Below are 21041 nucleotides of genomic sequence, written 5' to 3'. Positions count from 1 at the left end.
ATGTGGCTCCACTTAGAAATGGCACGTGTTTTTTAAGCATGCATGAATCTGACAGGGCTTGAGCTCTCCTCTTAAACCGAAGGGTTTTTTCCTTTTTTTTTTTTTGATCAAGTTAATCTTTATGCTTCATCATCTTTGCAATTCTTTTTCTTAGTTGTTTTTTTGTTTCAAAAGGGCAGAGAGGGACTTGCTTCCTAAGCTTTCCCCCCCTTTTCTTGTTTTTTTTTTTTTGCCTTTGGGCAGTGCAAAAGCAACAGCAGGGAAATCTCTCAACTGAACAGCGGCTGCCTCCCTTACTGGTGGTGGGGGTCCACATTCTTTACATCTTCAGAGACTTGACTGAGTCCTCCCGCTGCTACTGTTTCACTAATCTCTCCCCTGCCCCAAACAGAAATCTGGCCTTGCCTGTTTCATGCATGACATCAGGAGACACTGGGGACTTCAGGGAAATTATGCTATTTGTCTCCCTATCGAAAATGGAATGGGGAGGGGGGGAGAGCGGAATCAGGAAGTTGGAACGTGATGAAATTCTTTAGCTGTGTCTAATCCCTGGATCTTTTTAAATGGGATTATGATTCGACTTCTGCTGCTTAATTCCAAATGGACCTTGGGATGATGCAAACTGAAAACCATCTTGGAAATGCTGCTTTCGTTCGGGGGGGAATGCAGAAGCGCTCTTTGCTGTTTCCAAACCAAGGATCAGTGACCATTGACTGATAGCTGAATTTTTTAAAAAAGAAAAAAAACCAAACACACCAAACTGATTCTGTCTCCTAAACAAATTGATGCCCAGTGCTTCAGAATGAACTGTGTAGTAAAAACAGACATTTTATTCCAGAAGTAAAACGTTTCTTCAGTTTCTCACATTCTGGCCCTGATCCCGCCAAAGTTAGCCATCTTATTACTATTTAATACACGTACTCAGAAAGAAGTCCCACTGGGGATTTAATTAACTCTTACAGCACCCAGTGGACATAAAATTTAACCCAGTGAATATTTTCTTGAAAGTGGGACTTATTTCTCGGTAAACTTGAACAAGATTAGTCTATACCTCCCCTTGAAACCTGTGGAACTTGATTAAGTTATAGCTAACATGTTTCAATGAGATTTAGGCTGCACTCCTATGCATATATACTCAGAAATAAGCCAGCATGTACAAAATTGGAACTACCAGTGCAATGCTCAACTGAGTTGTGCCATTTAGGGTTGACAGCCTCCAGGTGGGGACTGGAGATCTCCCAGTTTTGCAACCAATCTCTAGCAGGCAGAGATCAGCTCCCCCGGAGAAAATGGCTGCTTTGGAGGGTGGACTCTATGGCATTGTACCATACTGAGAACCCCCCTCCCCTTCCCAATCCCTGTCCTCTCCCAGATCCACCCTCAAAGTCTCCAGGTATTTCCCAACGCAAACCTGGCAACCCAGCTGTATGTCATTGTACTCTGCTATGCTTCCTCCTCTCCCCAGATTCCACTTTCTCCAGGCTCCACCCCAAAGGTGGCTATGCTATTTGGACCAAGACTGCAGCACATGTGAAGAACAACCTTAAGCCTCTCACTGTCCCCCCCCCCTCCCCCACCAAAAAAATGGACCATTTGCTCCACTGGGAAAACTTGCATGTCCTGATGGCTGCCCAAGTTTCCCCAGTGGGACAAACCATGGCTCCCTGCGGTCATTTCAGGTTAGGAAAACAATCTGGTCTCCTCGGTCCACATATTCCTGGAAAGTAATTGGGCAGCTTTCTCTAGACATCAGATCAAAAGTCCTTTCAGCAGCCCTCTGGGGAATACAAGGACATTGCAATGTGTGGAATGGTCCACAGCAGAGGGCTTTTCTTCTAAGCAAATGTGCAGGATCACTTATGGTCAACATCTGCTGGACAGGGGCCATGTTTTCTGCTGAGAAAAGTTTGCTTTACTAAATTAGCTAGGATTCCTGGGAATTCTTGCTATTCATTTAACTTCATTCTGATACTGAGAGCCAGTTTGGTGTAGTGGTTAAGTGTGCGTACTCTTATCCGGGAGAACCAGGTTTGATTCCCCACTCCTCCACTTGCAGCTGCTGAAATGGCCTTGGGTTAGCCATAGCTCTCCCAAGAGTTGTCCTTGAAAGGACAGCTTCTGTGAGAGCTCTATCAGCCCTACCTACCTCGCAGGGTGTCTGTTGTGGGGGAAGAAGATTAAGGAGATTGTAAACTGCTCTGAGACTCTGATTCATAAATCTGCAGTCTTCTTCCTTCTACCGAGACGCTCAAGTAAACTTGTAAAGGTGGAATCTGGAAAAGGCTGCAAAGTTTTCTGAACAGGGATTATCAGGGAAGAAGGTGCACAAGGCACTATATTACAAAGTGCATGATCTCTATTGACAGAGGGGGGTGGGATGGAGTAATATAGAGCTGGAATATCCACAATAAGATCCGAGAAAGATTTAGCAAGGGCGCCCAGACAGAAAGAAGGACTTGGCTATGGTATCTTTAATACTTTACTTTTGAACCTACCCAACCATTGCAGTCATCTTCAGAAGGCCTGCTTTGGGTGCCCCCACCTTCTGAGATTAGGCAGCTGGCAACCTGGGAGACAACCTTCTCAGAAGTGCCACCAAAAACTCTGGATCTCTCTGCCCAGGGATATTTGTTTGTCCCCTTCTGTTGCTGTCTTCTGCCTGCAGGTGAGGACTTCCCATCCATCCACCCCCCCAAAATAGAGTTGCAGCTATGTTGCACTGGAATCTTTGCAAGAAGTATGGTTTATCATCAGACAGAAATTCATGGGAGCACAAATGGGGCACAAACATGGAGAATGATGATATAAAGATTCTTTCGGACTTCCACTTACGAATACCTGGAGTGTAACACCCCTGATATCACAAATGTAGCAGAGTTAGAACATCTCTGGGAGAAGAAGGTTAGCATCACACCAATTGTCACCGAAGCCCTTGAAGCAGTTCCTAGAAGTCTCAAGAAACACCTGGATGTTTTAGTCACTGGACAAATAACACCAGCTCAGCTTCAGTGTTACTTGTTACAGTGTTAGTTGGGACAGCAAAAATCCTGCAAAGATATATCTGCAATCCCTAAGAACTTGGCTAGACCTCAAACTGCAGAACACCATCTACAAGTCAATACCTGACTGTGCCAATTCATTCACAATAATAACAGTATATGCAACTTTTCTTATCCCAGTGTAAGAAAATTCCCTGTTCATTCTTTCATTGCTTAAGTCTTAAGCACTGAAAACTGTAAAATTAATGAGCGATTGGGATAGTCTACCACAGCTTTTTTTCTGTTTCCAATGGCAACTGATGGTACTTTGGGGACGTATGTCTATGAATTTGCAGATGATGATGTCCTGAAAGGTGGTTGTGGTGGGGAATTGTTGATCTTCTTCTGTGCATTCACCAAAACAAAATGCAGCCAGGGCCAAATTTTTCCACAGTGGTGGTGGGGAAATCAATAAAATTGTGGGTTGTGTTACATCCCAGATGCCTTTGTGTTTACAGGAAGAAAACTGTGTGCGGTAAGTGGCTGTAACTTTGGGGACTGTTTACTAACGTGCAAGTAATAATGTCTTGAAAGTACAACATTGCCGATTCAGTTCTTTTTGTGCTGTGCCAAAAGAAAGTGCAACTGGGCAGCCATTTCCCCCCTCACTTTTTAAACATTAATCCCATCTGCAACCTCTTACATCCCTCCAAAGAACTCAGTGCAGAGTATAAAGCCAGGGTCTAATTCATTAAGGAATGTTGCCCTGTCCTTTTATCTTATTAGCAAGGTGTCATTTATTGAGCTGCTTCTGATATAATGAGACATTTGAAAGAGATTGCTTGCCTGCTGCAAACACTATATTTGGATCATATCTAAGAATTCAAAATTTCTTTTCAATCATGTTTCCATATGCAGCTCCAGCAGGGGGGGTGGGGGGTGGGCAGGCACCATTTTAATTTAATTTAACTTAATTTAGATAGATTTATACCTCACTTTTTTCTCTGTGGAGACTCAAAGCAGTTCGCAACATCTTTACCCTCACACAAAAATAATGTTTGGTAGGTTGGCGCTGAGAGAAAGAGACAGAATAATTTAGCTGAAGATCACCCTGCAGGTTTCCTTGGAAGATCCTAATCCAACGCTCTAAATTCCATATCGCTCTCTTTCAGTTTGGGTAGGGATTCAAAACAGATTGCAATTTGGCAGAGGAATTTAAACATTTTTCAGAATTCAGAAGTTTTTCCACACTTTTCCATATCAATGCTGAACAAGGATGGGCGCAAACTGGGAAATGCAGTTCATTTCGTGGTTTGGTTCCCAAACCACGAACCATCACAAATTTTTACCTGCCAAACAAATTCTTCCATTGGCCTTCCAGGACAGTGGCACCACTTGTGGTGGATGAGGTTTTGGGGAGCAATATGTGCCTGGTTCTCTAAGCGGATGTTGTCTCCTGCTCTCATTGATACACTGGCATGACCATGGATTTCTTTCTGTCTCTAAAATAATACAAACTGTCTAAATTGCAAGGGTCATTTTGGAACCAAGTTAACTCACTCTTATCTAAAAATCCAAGAAATGGATATTAACCCTGTAAACCCAAGACATGGATATTAACCCTGTAAGCAGAGCCCAGGCTAGCCCAGTGTCATCAGGTCTTGCAAACTAAGCAGGGTCAGCACTGGGAGACCACCAAGGAATGGGAGACCACCAAGGAAGTCCAGGGTTGCTACACAAGGGCAGGCAATGACAAACCACTTTAGAATGCCTCTTGCCTTGAAAACCCTCCGAGGTTGCCATCTTGATGCAACTTCATGGCAGAAACAAGACAAAAGGAAAGCTGCTGCCTGAAGGTATAGGACCTCAGCATTTGTTTCTAAAGCAACTGGTTGTACTTGTGCATACCGTGCTTTTGTGTGTTAAACCAAGCCTTGAACAGCTTTCAGCCCCAGGCACTAAGTGATTGCACTTTTGCCCAAACTGCCATATTTGGAGGATGATTTATAAACACATAATATCCTATGCACACTGCTGAAACAAACAAGCCACATCATCCCTTCCAGATGCTTTACTTAGTAAGACGATTCCTGCCTACATGTAGTCTTGCAAATTCGTGAGCCAGAAGCAGATTTGCCAGTTACACAATGAGGAATTTTCTTGGAAGAATTTTTGTGATTGTCCTTTTTTCCCCAGGCAGGGCTCTAACAGTTGCAGCTCCTCGATCTCATTTGCTTGCATGTTACTTATTTATTTATTGGGTATATTTTTATCCCACCTTCCTTCCAAGGATCTAATGGCAAGGCATATTGTTCTCCCCTCCACCATATTATTCTCACAACACCCCTATGAGATTGGTTAGGGTCACGGCTTTTTTTGTAGCAGGAACTCCTTTGCATATTGAACATATGAAGCTGTCTTATACTGAATCAGACACTTGGTCCATCAAAGTCAGTATTGTCTTCTCAGACTGGCAGCGGCTCTCCAAGGTCTCAAGCTGAGGTTTTCACACCTATTTGCCTGGACCCTTTTTTGGAGATGCCGGGGATTGAACCTGGGACCTTCTGCTTCCCAAGCAGATGCTCTACCACTGAGCCACCGTCCCTCCCCATATTAGACTATACCCCCCCCTGATGTAGTCAATCTTCCAAGAGCTTACAGGGCTTTTAGTATAGGGCCTACTGTAAGCTCCAGGAGGATTGGCTATCTCAGGGAGGTGTGGTTTAATATGCAAAGGAGTTCTTGCTACAAAAAAAGCCCTGGTTAGGATATTTAATATAAGTATAAAAAATAATTAGAGGAGGACTGATGTATTATCATCGATGATCTTTCCTTTGGCTCTTCAGGGTGTGGATGTGCTTCCTCTTTGCCCTCATAGACAAGACTGCCACTTTAGTCTCCACTCAGTCTATATAAGGAGGCATACTGCTTACCACTGCAATGGGTGGAAACCAGCTCTGTCTCTTTCCTCCCCCAGTCGCTGAAGTTTTGTCTAGTTGGCAACATGTGCAATTTTTGATGATGATGATATTGGATTTATACCCTGCCCTCCACTCTGAATCTCAGAGTCTGAGTGGCTCACAATCTCCTTTATCTCTTTCCCCCACACCCTGTGAGGTGGGTGGGGCTGAGAGAGCTCTTACAGCAGCTGCCCGTTCAAGGACAACCTCTGCCAGAGCTATGGCTGACCCAAGGCCATTCCAGTAGGTGCAAGTGGAGGAGTGGGGAATCAGACCCAGTTCTCCCAGATAAGAGTCCGCACACTTAACCACTACACCAAACTGGCTCTCTCCTTGTCAGGGCAGGTGGCCAGTTGGGCCTGCCTGCCTCACAGCAGCTGCAAGCAATACCTTTGCTCGTACCCAGGCCTCAGATTCAGTGGGAGCTCACAGGAGCGCAGCTCCTGAACCTTCTGAGAGTTCCACCTCCTCCTTCTGAGAATTCCACCTCCTTGTCCATTGAATAGTAGGTGCAGCTGCATAACATCCCTGGATGAGCTCCACCACCTATTTTTCAACAAAATATCCCCTGCTCATACTTACCAGGCACGGGCACAGTGGAAAACATCTCATACATACACGAGGTCTATGCTTTTCAGAAAAACTTTTTCAAAGCTATAAAGAAGGTACATCGTTTAGTGAGAAGTGGAAATTATGTGTATGGAAATGCCAATCAGGATGATTATGTTTGGCTCAAATACTAGCTAGCAGTTCTGGCCTGATGACACCTGTCTGATAGAATAATTAACAGGCACTCTCACATTCTGACATGTTACTGTTTTATGGTTTCCCATGCTAATGCAACCCAGATCAAAGGTTTTCTGAATTTGTTAATTCTACTATTCTGCTATTGGTTTTTAACTTTTTACCACTTGGCATTCCAAACCCCACCAGCTATATGTGGCTCTGCTTATTGTACCTCATTCCTCGTCTGAAGAAGTGTGCGTGCGCACGAAAGCTTATGTTCTGAATAAAACTAAGTTGGTCTTAAAGGGGCAATTGACTGCTATTTAGTTCTACTACTTCAGACCACCACAGCTGCCTATTTGGATCTATCTACATGAAATGCACCACATTAAGCAGCATGGAATGGAACTCCATCAATCTTACAAAGAAACTTGCACAGGTACAGACTGATATTTCCTTTCTTATGAAATGCAAACACCTGGACATTATATCTAAGGTTCTGAGAATTAAAAATCCTCTACAAGCCATTTATCCTACAAACTATGCTGAAAAGTTATGCCTCACATTTTCTAGGAAACTAGTGAAACATCTAATTAGTGTTCTGTACCACAAACAGAAGCTAATCAAGGACAAACTCTCTGAACTGGACATTTCAACAGGGAATCAACCTACCTGGCAAAATTTCCACAAAAAAAGACAAGCCATCTACCACGCCCAACTGGAACTACTGAAACAACGAAAAAACAGAGAACTCTCTATTCTGCAGACTGCTAAATGCAACTCTAAGGACTCCTCCAAGAATATTGTTAACCTGTCACAACACAGATTCAGCCCTTCAGAAGAGTCAGTTCTTTCACTAAATCCACACAGAAGATTCAGCTCTGTGGGAACCTGGGAACCTTTTTCTGCCGTCTTTGCCTAAAGGAATATTTCCAACATACACATGAACAGAACAAGGAAGAACATGCCACATCTTCACAACATATCATCACACACTCCACTGGAGAACATTCACCATCCCTACAACCCAACAATGAACAGGATACTTGCCACTTCATACCAACAAAACAACATTACAAGAAAAAAAAAACCCTTCACATGGACTCCACCCAAAGGTCGCAATGCGACACTGGATCACTACATTGAGTGCTTTTGCCAGAGAGTCCAAACTTATGTGATCAACAAACAACACCACGCACAGCAGAATCTCAACCATGCTGAAAGGAAGGCCATAGACAGTCTCAGGAACAATATGGATATTACAATTAAAGAGGTAGACAAAGGAGGAGCTATTGTCATCATATGAACACATCAGACTACATCAAGGAGGCTCAAAGACAACTCTCAAATACTTCATTTTACAAACCACTGGACTCAGACCCCACACAGGAATATAAAAAAGAACTAAACAAGATTACAAAGGAATTACCACTGAGTATTCAGGAACATATCCTGTTAGACACATCACAGGAACCTCAACCAGGTACTTTTTATCTTCTACCCAAAATACACAAACCAGGCAACCTGGGACATCCCATTGTGTCAGGGATAGGCACCATCACTGAGGGGGTATCTGGATATATGGACTCTATTCGAAGACCCTATGCCACCAGTACTCCCAGTTATGTTCATGATACTACAGATTTTCTGAGGAAAATACAATCTTTGAACAACCTTCCAGAGAACACTATCTTAGCCACTACGGATGTGGAATCTTTATATACCAACATCCCACACCAAAATGGATTGCAAGCTGTAAGTAATATAATCTCTGATGAAAACACAGCTGACTTTGCCATTAAACTGTGCCATTTTGTTCTCACCCACAACCACTTCAGATTTGGCAATGAACTTTTCCTACAGATCAATAGTACAGCCATGGGCACCCACATGGCCCCACAATATCCTAACATCTTCATGGCTGACTTGGAGCAACGCTTCCTAAACTCCCACCCACTCCTACCTACCTTATACCTGCGTTACATTGATGACATTTCTATGGTCTGGACACATGGTAAAGAAGCCCTGGATACATTTCACCAGGCATTCAATGACTTCCACCCCAACATCAACCTGACAATGAACCAGTCTAAGCAAGAAATATTTTTTCTGGACACCACTGTTAAAATACAATACCTTATACCGGAAACCTATTGACCGACAAACATACCTGCATGCCTCCAGCTACCATCCCAAACGATCCATTGTATACAGCCAGGTTCTACGCTACAGCCGCATTTGCTCCAATACTGCTGACAGAGATTCTCACCTGAGGGATCTACAACAAACCTTTTTGGAACTAATGTACCCACCTGATGAAATCAGGAAACAGATTAACAAAGCCAGAATGATACCCAGAGAAAACCTGTTACAAGACAAACCCAAAAAAGACAATAACAGAACACCACTAGTGGTCACACACAACTCTCAACTGAAAACAGTTCAACATATCATCAACAACTTACAACCTCTATTGAATAGTGACAGCTCTCTTTCAAAAGTACTGGGGGGTAAACCTTTTCTTGTACACAGACAGCCCCCTAATCTCAAACAACACCTCACCCATAACAATACAACATCTCATCTGAGCATGAACACTGGTACCAGAGCTTGCAATAAACCCAAGTGCCAACTTTGCTGCCACATTCACCCAGACAACACAATCACTGGACCTAACAGCATTAACTACACCATCTCTGGCTCATTCACTTGCTCATCTTCCAACATTATATATGCCATTAAATGCCAACAATGCCCTTCGGTTCTCTACATAGGGCAAACAGGACAAACCCTCCGCCAAAGGATAAATGGACACAAATCTGACATCAGGAATTACAGAACTGAAAAACCTGTGGGGGAACACTTTAACCTTCCAAAGCATTCAGTGGGTGACCTCAAAGTAGCTGTTTTACTGCAAAGGAACTTCAAGAACAGAATGGAGAGAGAAATTGCTGAATTACAAATTATTATGAAACTTGGAACAAACACCTCCCCAGGACTGAACAGGGATACTGGTTTTTTATCTCATTACAGATGCTAAACTCACTCTCAGAACTTCAAGAACAGAATGGAGAGGGGAATTGCTGAATTACAAGCTATTATGAAACTTGGAACAAACACCTCCCCAGGACTGAACAGAGATGTTGTTTTGGTTTTTTATATTATTACATATGCTAAACCCACTTTCACCAAGTATGGCGATATATCCACAGTATTCCAATGTATTTCTCTTTAAGAATAGTGTATCAGAATAATGCTTTTGTAGTGACATACTCAAACAAGGGATATTGGCTTTTTATTTCATTACATATACTAAACCCATCTTCCACTATATTTTAACGTATTTTTTCCTAAGGGCAAACTAGAATGATGTATATATTTATGTTACATGTTAAAAGGTACATTAGTTGGACAGGAAAAACTTCTGGGAAAGAAATGCCTTCTTTTTGACCCAGGTTTATTAGCAATAGAATAATTAACAGGCACTCTCACATTCTGACATGTTACTGTTTTATGGTTTCCCATGCTAATGCAACCCAGATCAAAGGTTTTCTGAATTTGTTAATTTTACTATTCGGCTATTGGTTTTTAACTTTGTACCACTTGGCATTCCAAACCCCACCAGCTATATGTGGCTCTGCTTACTGTACCTCATTCCTCGTCTGAAGAAGTGGGCATGCACATGAAAGCTTACGTTCTGAATAAAACTAAGTTGGTCTTAAAGGTGCAATTGACTCCTATTTTGTTCTCTCCTTACTGTACATCCTGCAGCCTGGGGAAATGAAGGTCAGATTGTTACACCTCAAATAACATTTTATTGGGGAATATTAAAATTTCTTAGCTCAAAATGGTAGGTCTACGAGAAGTGAGGTGAGCAGGATCTTTGTCTATGTCTACGGAGATAGACCACTGAAAATCCTTTGGTTAATAATGGATTTTATTATGGCATAGGGTTTCAAATAGTTACATCTCAATCAAACAATTCCAAGCATACCAGAGGAATACAAGAGGTTAGCTGAATAAGCTGAATAAGCAGGATGTGGGAAGGTGATACAATACCTAGATCTTGCAGGGTAGGCTCAGTCAGAGGAAATGCAAGGCCTCTGGAGGGAGATTTCTCTTGAGAGGAAGGGGGGGTGAGGGTAGGAGGGATGGCTTTCCTTCTTTTTTTCTCTCAACCCTGCTTCTCTCTGGACCCTTTTTTCCTCTCCTCCTTCTCTAACCTGACAGGTGGGGTGGCCTGTTTTCTAGGGTAAATTACGCCACATCAAGCAATTCAGTTACCCAATGAGGGGGCAGAGTGTCACACCAATGGAAAATCAGAGTGTCATATGTGGAATATCCAATCAGAGATCATTCGTATCATAAGATCAGAAAAATTTCCAACCAATGTTGAATGTCAGAAGTAATCCTGTGCGAGTTTGCAACTTTTATGATGTTTACAGACGATGTGGTTTGGGTCAGATCCCTATTTAAGCGACAGTTTACATTCACAATAGATTGGAAGTAAGAGATTGTGTAAGAAGAGCAGAATTCGAACTTACATCTCCAAATAACGTAGCTAACAGCTGGGACTACTTTGCTACAATGCGTTTCAGAATCAAGAAGGAAAAGACACATTATTTTCTGTTGATGGGAAAAGGAAAATCCTCAACTAACTGTTTTGGAAAAAAATATGTTCAAACAGACATCTGTGTAATAGCATCTTAGGACCAATGTAACTTTCTGGTGTCCTGTGCTACAAATGTGCATGAGTCATGTGCTGGGCTCTGACATATGCGAGCAATGTAAGATCGTCTTGTGCCTGTTGTATTACAAACCTTGTGGCACTGTACAAATCTCATAATCCTTTCCCTCCTTCATAGAATACTAACTTCAGTTGCTATTTTGGTCACCATTCGGCTGGACAACAAACTAGTGGACCATCAGGCATGAGGTGTAGGACACGCTCAAAACATGAGAACAGAAGACGACTTTCTCAGGGCCCTGATAAGGGTGGAAAGACTGTATTCATGATGTGGAATAATTTGGACTAGATAGACACAATTAACAGATCAGTAACAGATGAGATGCGGAGAACAGAAGGATTGGCTGACTTTTTCGTTTGTGTGAACCTCTGATGTTTCTGTCCTTACTATGTGCTTCAGTTGTGAGTCAATCCAAACATTATCTCTAAACCATACAATAGACAAAGGTTGCCAGGATAGATCAGAACAAAATGGAACTTTTGGATGCAGAAGGTCCCAGGTTCAGTCCCTGGCATCTCCAGCTAAAAGGACTAGTTAGTAGTTGCACAGGACTAGTTCTGTGGAAATGTGAAAGGCCTCAGCCTGACATCTCGGAGACCTGCTGCAAGTCAAAAGTAGACAATACTGACCTAGCCAGAGCAAAGGTCTGACTCTGAATAAGGCAGATTCATGTGTATCCATGTCCAAAGGCACTTGGGCAGCGTCTGCACATCATTGGACAGTGTGTAGATATTTCTACCACTGGGCCAGCACCTCCTATCACTATTCTTTATGTTAGGATGGTTGGAATTTAGCAGCAGATTCTACAGTGCTTTGTTACAATCAGTGATGCAGGTTTTCTGTGGAAATTTGGACTGGAAATTTTTTGGAAAGTCTTCCAGAAAAATTTCAGATCCATATTTAAATAATCAGTTCAAATATTTAAATAACGTTAGCAACATTTAAATCAGGCTGTCAACAGAAGGCAAATACACCATGGTACAACCCTGGACCGTGTGTAAGCACCGGTGTTTGTCCATTTTTCACATTTTGCCCGTCCAACATGACTGATCTGGAGCAGAACGGCCCTCAGCATTATTGATGAGCAGACTATAGTTACGTATGAGGAGTGGACATTTTCCCACAGGCCAATAAAGCATCAGAAAATCTTCCGTTTGGGGAAATTTTCCACCACATTACTGGTTGCAATAAGTATAGATGTTGTAAACAGACTGCGGCCTCACAAACTGAGACACAGTTAAGACACAGAGAGCAGAAGGAGAAGGCTCCTTCGGGTAGTCCAGCTGCATTCATACATCACAACGAACTCATTAAACAAAAGTGTCTCCACATTGCTGGAAATTGTCATCATGTCCAAATGCAAGAAACTTGGCCAGCTGCAATTGGTTGGATCATCATCAAAGCAGGAAATGTTCAAACAAGCTCTGATGAGGAGGAGAATGGGAGGAGCTAAAAGAGAAGGCAAACATGGCAAACCCGCTAGGATTGTGCCCGACACTGACAAATGGTTCAGAGTATGAATTTGTCATGAAATCTGAATGCAGATTCAGAGAGAGGCAGATAAGGAAATCAAAGAAACCCTGGAACATGTCAAGTCCAATGGCCCCCCTGGTGGCACTGACCATGAAAGGTGTATGTTCACCTGCCACTGTCCACTGTCACCAGCCGTGTCCCAGTAGCTGTTCTGGCATGGCTTGCACTCCTCCATCATAGCTTGGCTTTCTCCAGGCTCGCTGCAGCAACCCACCTTGAAACCTTCCCCAAAAATTAAAGGGGCAGTCTGCTCCTAAAGGACTCTCCGTACATGGAATGTATTAGTACCAATATGTATCATTTTGAGTATCAGGCCTGAACGCTGGAAGATAGTCAGTTAGATGCAAGTGCTCTTCGGCAGGAACAAAGTGCAGTTCCAAAGAGCCTCCGCTCCTGGGACTGGCGGGAAGAGTTCCGAGGTCAGTGGGCAGCACTTCCAGAGCCTGGCTTCTCTGGGTCTAGAAATGAAGCCTTGAGTCAGTGTACAGAAAAGTATTTGAGATTCCGTCTAGATCAGGGGTGTTGAACTCATTTGTTATGAGGGCCAGATCTAACATAAATGAGACCTTGTTGGGCTGGGCCGTGTCGGGTCAGGCCATGTGTGTACCTATTTAAAATTAAGTAGCAGAGATATAAACTCTTTAAAGGACACAGACAAACATGACTAAAAAAACTCCTTAAACTAAAACATGCTTAAAACATTTAGCACTTGTTGGTCTTAAAGGTGCTTTCTTTATATCTCTCCCATGGGATCCAGGGAACTGGGCAAAGGAAGCTCTGGCTCTTTCCCTCCCTCCCCAGGGAACCAGGAGGGGGAGGAGCCTCAACCAATGGAGAAAATCGAGGTTTTGCTCTGTAGCTCCTGTGCGATTCAACAAGCCTTGCAAACCAAGCCGTTATGCAGAAGGAAGCAAGAGAGAGGGAGAAGGAACCAGACAAGAGCCAGTTGCTCAGGGGCCTGATAGGAGCCCTCCAGGGGCCTGATTCAGCCCCTGGGCCACATGTTTGACATCCCTGACCTAGATGAATCAGTTCCGATCTTGCTCTTGATCCCTCTCCCTTGACTTTTAACACAATGGAAACTGATGTTTCTCCAAGCTCATGCACAAAGGGCGTCATTTTTCACATGTTGAGCTTTTGGAGATTGCTGAAAGCTTCTGACAGTTCTTGTTTCTTTGCAAAACAAAACAAAAGCCCAGTGGCACCTTAAAGACTAAGGCCGTTTTCCCACTCACGTTTTACTGGCGCCACGACCCTCCTGACGCCGGCGAATCTGCCTGGATTTCGCAACAGAAGCGCCGGCGCTCCCAGAAGCGCCGGCGCTTTCCGTCGCTAAGCCAGCGCAAACGTTTTCCTGCATCTTTGCGATTTCCGTTTGCGCTGGCTTAGCGACGGAAGTAGCCGGCGCTTCTGGGAGCGCCGGAGCTTCTGATGCGAAATCCAGGCAGATTCGCCGGCGTCAGGATGGTCGTGGCGCCAGTAAAACGTGAGTGGGAAAACGGCCTAACAGTATTTGTTTCTTTGACCGGCTTCCAGAGGCATTCCTCAAAAACCAAAAGCAGTGACGGAAAAGAAAAGCAACCTCCCTGCAGGGCCACATCCCCCCCTCCCAAAATGTAATCTGATTAGTCACAAATCATGACACAATTAATCCAGCATGGGGGGAAAGAAAACCAACTCCTTGTTTTCCACCCCTTCTTCATCGTTCTAAACTGGCGCTTTGATGAAACGCTTCATTGCACATTTCCACGGAGGCGTTGTGTGCTGTGCCCATTGTCTCTGTGTTCCAGCCACCATGGAAACACAACAGACTTGCTGAATTTATACACACAGCAGGGACACAACCACCACCACCACCACAGAGCTTTCCACAACAACCAGCGTGTTTCCCACCTTTCCATTTCTATGCAATATTTCAACCACAAAGCGGTGCTATTGGGAAGGCTAAACGACTCCTGAGATGAGAGAAAAGCCCATTCTCTCCTTTTGTTGAAGCAAAAGACCAAACTGGTGGAGCTTTGGGTTGCAGTCTAGAATGCTGCCATACTGTGATATGATTTCCATAACGTAATTCGAAACACACCAAAGTGTTTCTCCTAAACCCTCATTTTCTGATCCCGCACTTGTTGAGGTTACCTAGATGTGCTGTGTGACTCTTTTTTTTAGTGAGGAGGTAGGGAAGGACTGTGGCTCCGTGGCAGGGCATCTGCTTGGCATGCAGAAGGTCTCAGGTTCAATCCCCAGTATCTCCTGCTTAAAAAGATCAGGTAGGAGGTGACGTGAAATACCTCAGCCTAAGACCCTGGAGAGCCGCTGCCAATCTGAGTATCATCGTCATCACCATCATCTACCTTTATTGGCATATCAATAGTCACAGAATAGGTAATAATCCAGACAATAAATACAGAATTCATCAAATATAAAATTTCATACCAGAACAAAAATGACACTATGTGAAATTCTCTGAGTGGGCAATATTGACCTTAATGGACCAAGGGTCTGAGTCAGTATAAGGCAGCTTGGTGTGTGTTCATCTGTTCACCGTGATGTTGCCAGACAGAAATGGCTGGGTCTCACAACAGTCTCTCCAATTGCAGATGTTTAGCTTTCTCCACTACCACTAGGCAACCCCCCCCCCCCCCCAAATTAGAAGTTTTAATTGCGATCATCACCGCTAGGCTAAAACTTTCACTCTGTCTCTAGTGATGCAGTCTCTTGAACTGCGGACTGAGCTTGCAATCCACAGCTTCCTGAGTTAAGAGCTGGTGCCAAAGGATTAACCCCTTGGCTAGCAGTAGGCAAGAAACGAGCCTACTGCTCCCTGCTATTAAAATGGAAGTTTGTGTTCAAGGTATTTCTTTAGCACACCCAGAAATAGTTCCAAGTGCAGTCCTCAAAGCATGGGGAAGATCTATTGCTGCTATAAAGAGAAGGGTTTAGGAAGGTAAACCCCAGGGTTGGGGGCGGGGGGAGGAGATGGGTTTCTTATTAAAGGAGCAAGCAGAGACTTTTCATTCACAATTGGGTAAACTGGGCGCATTCAACTTGTTTCCGTTTTGCAAAGTTGTAAAAACAACCCTTCCTCCCCCCCCCCCCCCCCCTCCAAGCACATACATTTGGCAAGATTAGGTGATGCAGCTCAAATTACAAGGCATGTTGATTGCAGGCGGCCACAAGCTCAAGTGGGGAATGGCAAGGACATCTCCAGTAGGGAAGAATGCAAAGGGCCAGAGGTAACCAGGCCCTGGTCTGGAAATGGACTGGGGAGCTTTTGCTTAGTCCTTTTGCTTGAACTGCGGACTGAGCTGGCAATCCACAGCTTCTTGAGTTAGGAGCCGGTGCCAAATGATTAACCCCTTGGCTGCTGCAGGAACAGCCTCCTTTGCTTCTCAGAAAAAGATCTGCTGCTAATTCTTGCGACTTCTCTGCAAGGGGTGGAGGGCTGGAAGCATTGCTTAACATATTGTTCCAAGCTGAGACTTCTTTTCTTTACAAAACTATATTGCATTCTGGATGGAAACTGCAAAGTGCTGAAAGGATGAACTTCCTTGAGGATTGGAAGACAAGCAGAAACCTATAGAAGAATAGATATATATATTTTAATTTGAGGCGCCTGTGAAGAAAGAATCCCACGGCACTCAGATGTAAAAGCCAACTCGGGGAACAGAAAATGATGATGAGGCAGGTACAATGTCTATAAAATAGAGGGTAATTTTTAACACTTTAATGATAACATGTGCTAGATGTAGTCTTGATTAACATACTATGGAATATGCATACATGTGAGATATGAACTGTAGGAATGTATGTGTGTGCATGAATATGTGTATACATTGCAGTACATGTCAGAAATGTGGAGAATGTTCTCATTTACTGGAAATTCATAAGATTTTAAGGGATCCAGAGGGAAGTGCCAGAAAACTTGAGAGTCTTCATGTACTACCCAAATGGGAACCCACATTTTTCACCAATTGACTGCTAAAGATGTAAACCATAATTATTTATTCCGAAACAAAATGTTCAGATATCTCCAGGCAGGCCTATTGAACTCTTACCAGTGAATGTCAATATTTATCGGTTTCTGACATTGATCGTTATAAACGCACACATGTGTATATATGAGAAGGCAAAAACGAGGGAGGAAACAAAGATACTTTTCATCCTGGATGTGGAGATGATTTCACACCCATATGAATTTAACGTGTTTTAGTTTCTACAGGGTTTGATCATATCTGCCATGGACTGATTGGGTGGCCATTAGGAAATGGTTCTCCTTCATCCCCTTTCCCCACTGATCAAATGAATGAAGAACCAACCTCACAGGGTCGGTGTGGGTAACAACTGGAGCCAATTATTTTAAAGCGTTTTGTTTTTGATTAAATGCACTGAAATTATAAAAAGGGGCAGGCAAGACGGGTTGATGGAACTAGAAAGCGGTTTCTTTAGACAAGAGAAGATTGTGTTAATTATAGTGCCATCTTGATAGATGTCAAAGCGATCACAAGCCAAAAGTTAATCCCTGCCTGGAGTGAAGCTTCTGAACTAAACTGCAGGCAGATCACCACAGCCTGTTGAAAGAAGTTCACTAGGACACACCATCCTGTGAAGATGCACAACAAATGATTTTTTTCCCCCTGCCATCAGCTTTCTGGGTGGGAAAGGTTGTACAGAACAAACCGTCCTCTGTGACCTCAGGGTTTTTGGTTCTGGCTTGCTTGCTGCATTGTTAGAATCAGGTGTGTGAAGGGGGGAAGCACCCACATGTGCGCGTGCACGCGCGCACACACACACACAAGCAATGATTTAAGCATATAAATTTAGAGGGAGAATTAAGGAGGCATGCAGCTAAAATTATCGCCTTGCTTCTGGGTGAGCCAGCAAGATAAAAGTTTTGAAAAAAAAAAAGGTTGAGAACCGGTTGCTGCTGGTTGCTGCAGAGGAATTTAGGTTTGAACCCCCCCCCTCCTTTTTTTTTCTTTCTTTTCTTAATGGGATCACCTACAAATCAAATTCTCATGCCCACTCTTGGAAACCTGATTGGCGGGTAGGATTCTGATTTGATAGCAAAAGGGACCCAATCAAGCACTGCTGGGTTCAAACCTGATTTTAAAATATATATTTAAAAAAAAGTTTTTAAAGCAAGCAGAGTTACAGTTTTCTCCTGGCTCCTCCTTTGTTTTGAGTGCCTTTAAATGTGTGAACAGAAATTAACCATTTGCTGTCACCTTTCCTGGGTGTAGATTTAAGAAGGGGAAGATGTGCTGCTGTTGATTCTATTTTATTGTCCTCTTCCCAGCTGGAAGTTGAGAAGGGATGGTAACAATTTATGGCTGCAATTCTAAGCAAAGTTCCTAGGGAGCAAGGCTCCAGTTGGGGTCTACTTTTTGAATAAACACGCTTTGGCTGGGTCTGCAAGCATCCCCTTGAACTCCGTGGGGACTGGCGATTTTGCAGTAAACACCCGGGATCAGCAAGGAATTCCATCCGATTTTTATTTTTGGACAGATGCTGTTCTCGGTCACTAGTTTTTTTTTTTTTTAAGTTGCGGGAGGTGGGGGGGAGCTAAATTGGATGCATATAAAACACGTACGTATAAGGAGGGGGGGGGGGAGTATGAAGAGGAAAGCCTGCAGATAAAATAAAACAAAAAACACCCCGGGCCGTCTCCGGGCTTGTCAATCTGTTTTTTCTCAGCCCGGGTTTGACCGCGGCCAAGAGCCGCGGCGCAGGAGAGCGCGGCCGGCGCGGCAGGGGTTAATGCGGCGAGCCATCTGGCTGCTGGTTTGTTATAATCGAGCAGATTCGTGTTCGCGGGACTCAGAGTTTTAAAGACTCCTCACCCGCAGCAGAGCCCAGCAAGTTTCTGCACAAGACATCTGTGGACCTCTTTTCTTCTTCTTCTTCTTTTTTGAATGACCAGATTATATCCATCCACCTCTCTCTCTTCATGTCGACTTCCCTGCAAACGTTCACACGGATGCCATGGTCGTTTCTACCACGGTAAGCAAGGGACAAGGACGAACAAATAATAATCATTATTATCCGCAGTCGGCTTTTCCTCTCCCTCCCCTTGTTGCGATTTTCTTGGGCGGCAGGGGAAAATCCCCAGGATGCGGCTGTGCCGCGCGATCCCCAGCGGGTTTACTCAGGAGGAAGCCCTGTTCGGGTCAGTGCTTCTTCGAGGATCGCAAAGTGGGAAGGAGCGGCGGCGGCGGCGGCGTGGGGATTGGAGGAAGCATCCTCCTGCTTCGTCCGAGCCTTCGTCGCTTGTGCACAGCTTGCCGGTCGCCTCGCAGGCTGTTTCCGCGCTTGCGGGGCTTCTGGATCTCTTCTTTGCTTCGGTGCCCTTTCAGGTCTTGGGAGGCAAACCGAAGCAAGAGGCGGCTCCGCGGGAGCCACGGGCCGGCCGATTCTTTGGTTGGATCCGGCAAAAAGGGCTCTTAATAAAAAGTCTTGCAAAATTAGAGGGGGGGGGGAATCCAGCTCCAGCAGTCTTCTTAACGCGCGTAGTGCTTCGATTCCCCTAGACCACCCCAGGTGAGCGCGCTTCCGAACAAAGTTTGTAAGAACCGTTGCAAAGACAAAAACAGCCCCCCCCCCCCCAATATTTTCGTGCTGCGCTCTTCCTCCTTCTAACCTGCCCCCTCCCCCCCACTCTCCTTTCATAAATTCTGTGGCGCGATCGGGAGATCAAAGGCATTCTTTTGCACGTGTAACGAGACCTCGGAAGGTTTGCAAAGGTGGTTTGTTTGCACAGGCAGGCGTGGAAGTTGGGCGGGGGGGGGGCGGGAAGTCTCTTCCACGTTGTGCGGAGAGCAGGGCTCCGTTTGCTCAAGTCTAGCGAGGTCCTCCTCGTGCGTAAAAGCAAGCCTTGGAAAGTCCCGTTGTAAAAGCAGACATGCACGGAAGAAGTTAAGCGGGAGAGGGGGCGTCCGTCTACCCTGCAGTTCCGCCCTTCTTTTTGGAGACACCGAATCGCTCCTACTTAAGACCGGGCGAGCGGGAAGGGGGTGGGGGTCGCGCACCGAGGAGGGGGAGGAGGGAAGAATCTTGGAATGGTTCGGATACTTTTTCGCTCCCGTCCTTAATCCGTGGTGAAAATAAAACGAGGGAAAGGGGTCCGCGTTGGTCTCGCGCTGGAAATAGCCCGAGGTGCCCCCCCCCCCACACACACGGCATTTGGGTTTGAATGGAGCGCTGGCCCAGCCGCCTTTTTGGGTGACTGTTTTGTTTGTGGCGCAGTTATTTCGAGAGGCAGCAGTCAGCGCGTGGAACCCGTCGCGGGCGGGCTACATGCGGGAGGAAAGCTCCGGACGTCGCTTTGCAACGGGGAGGGGGAGGGGGGGTTAGAGGCTGGATGTGCAACCCCCAAACACATGCACACGCGCGCCAGTTGGGACTGGGAAACTATCTGCGCGCAAGAAAATTGGGGGGGGGGGGTTCTTTGTAATAGGTAAACACACCTCAGTGGGCCAAGGCCCCGATCCCCCGCATATTCCTTAGAGAGCGCTCCAGTGCAGACGACCAACTAGACAAACAATAAGGCTTCGCCCAGGACTTTGCCAGTTCAGGCTGCAGGTGAGTGGGTGGGTGCGCTTGTTTGAATATCCTTTCGTAGGGAAAATAGCTTTCTGCGCATAAAAAAATGGCATGTCAAGGCTAGGTTGAATCCTCCCCCCCCCCGTTTTTTTTTTAATAGCAGGGATTTGTTTACCGCCCCCCCCCCCCCTTGGAGAGCATTCAAAATGCCCCCTCCCCTTCAGCCTGAAGTGGTTCGGCCCAAGGAAGCATCACCACTTATTTCGAAGGCCTATCTGAACTGGATCTGCTTCCCGGGGTTGTTCCATAGCGCTTTCTTTGGTGTTTGCCTTTTAGTGGCTTGTTTTGAAGCCCCAAAGCAGGTCACTGGGATGGTTCTGGTAGACGTGCCAGGGAAGTAACGGGGAGGTGGGCAGGTGTGGCCCAGAAATACAACCCTGGCAGAAGGTCTGGGAAAACGACCATAAAGCTTTCACCAGACAAAGTGTTCCTAGTGCATTCCCACTAAGCGTTATCAAGGGACACTGAAGGGGCAAAGGGACTTGGATCCGTTTGCA

General features: G+C 44.9%; 1 protein-coding gene across 2 annotated transcripts in view; it reads left to right on the top strand.

Moving 5' to 3' along the window:
- The first annotated feature begins 18476 nt into the window (after positions 1 to 18476).
- The window catches only part of NTF3 (neurotrophin 3), a 113678-nt gene continuing 111113 nt past the window's right edge, over positions 18477 to 21041 (top strand). Inside the window, exon 1 of one of the 2 annotated variants that reach the window (XM_060254218.1) lies at positions 18477 to 18945. In XM_060254218.1, coding sequence (XP_060110201.1) covers positions 18928 to 18945 — 18 coding nt within the window. In that variant the 5' untranslated portion in view covers positions 18477 to 18927. Of the gene's footprint in view, positions 18946 to 19664; positions 19686 to 21041 lie in introns of those variants that run through there. The other variant, XM_060254220.1, reaches the window with a different exon arrangement.

The sequence above is a fragment of the Heteronotia binoei genome, chromosome 14 (genome assembly GCF_032191835.1).
Source record: "Heteronotia binoei isolate CCM8104 ecotype False Entrance Well chromosome 14, APGP_CSIRO_Hbin_v1, whole genome shotgun sequence".
Lineage (NCBI taxonomy): Eukaryota > Metazoa > Chordata > Lepidosauria > Squamata > Gekkonidae > Heteronotia > Heteronotia binoei.
The sequence above is the reverse complement of the archived record's forward strand: the minus strand, read 5'-3'. Positions and strand labels throughout refer to the sequence as shown.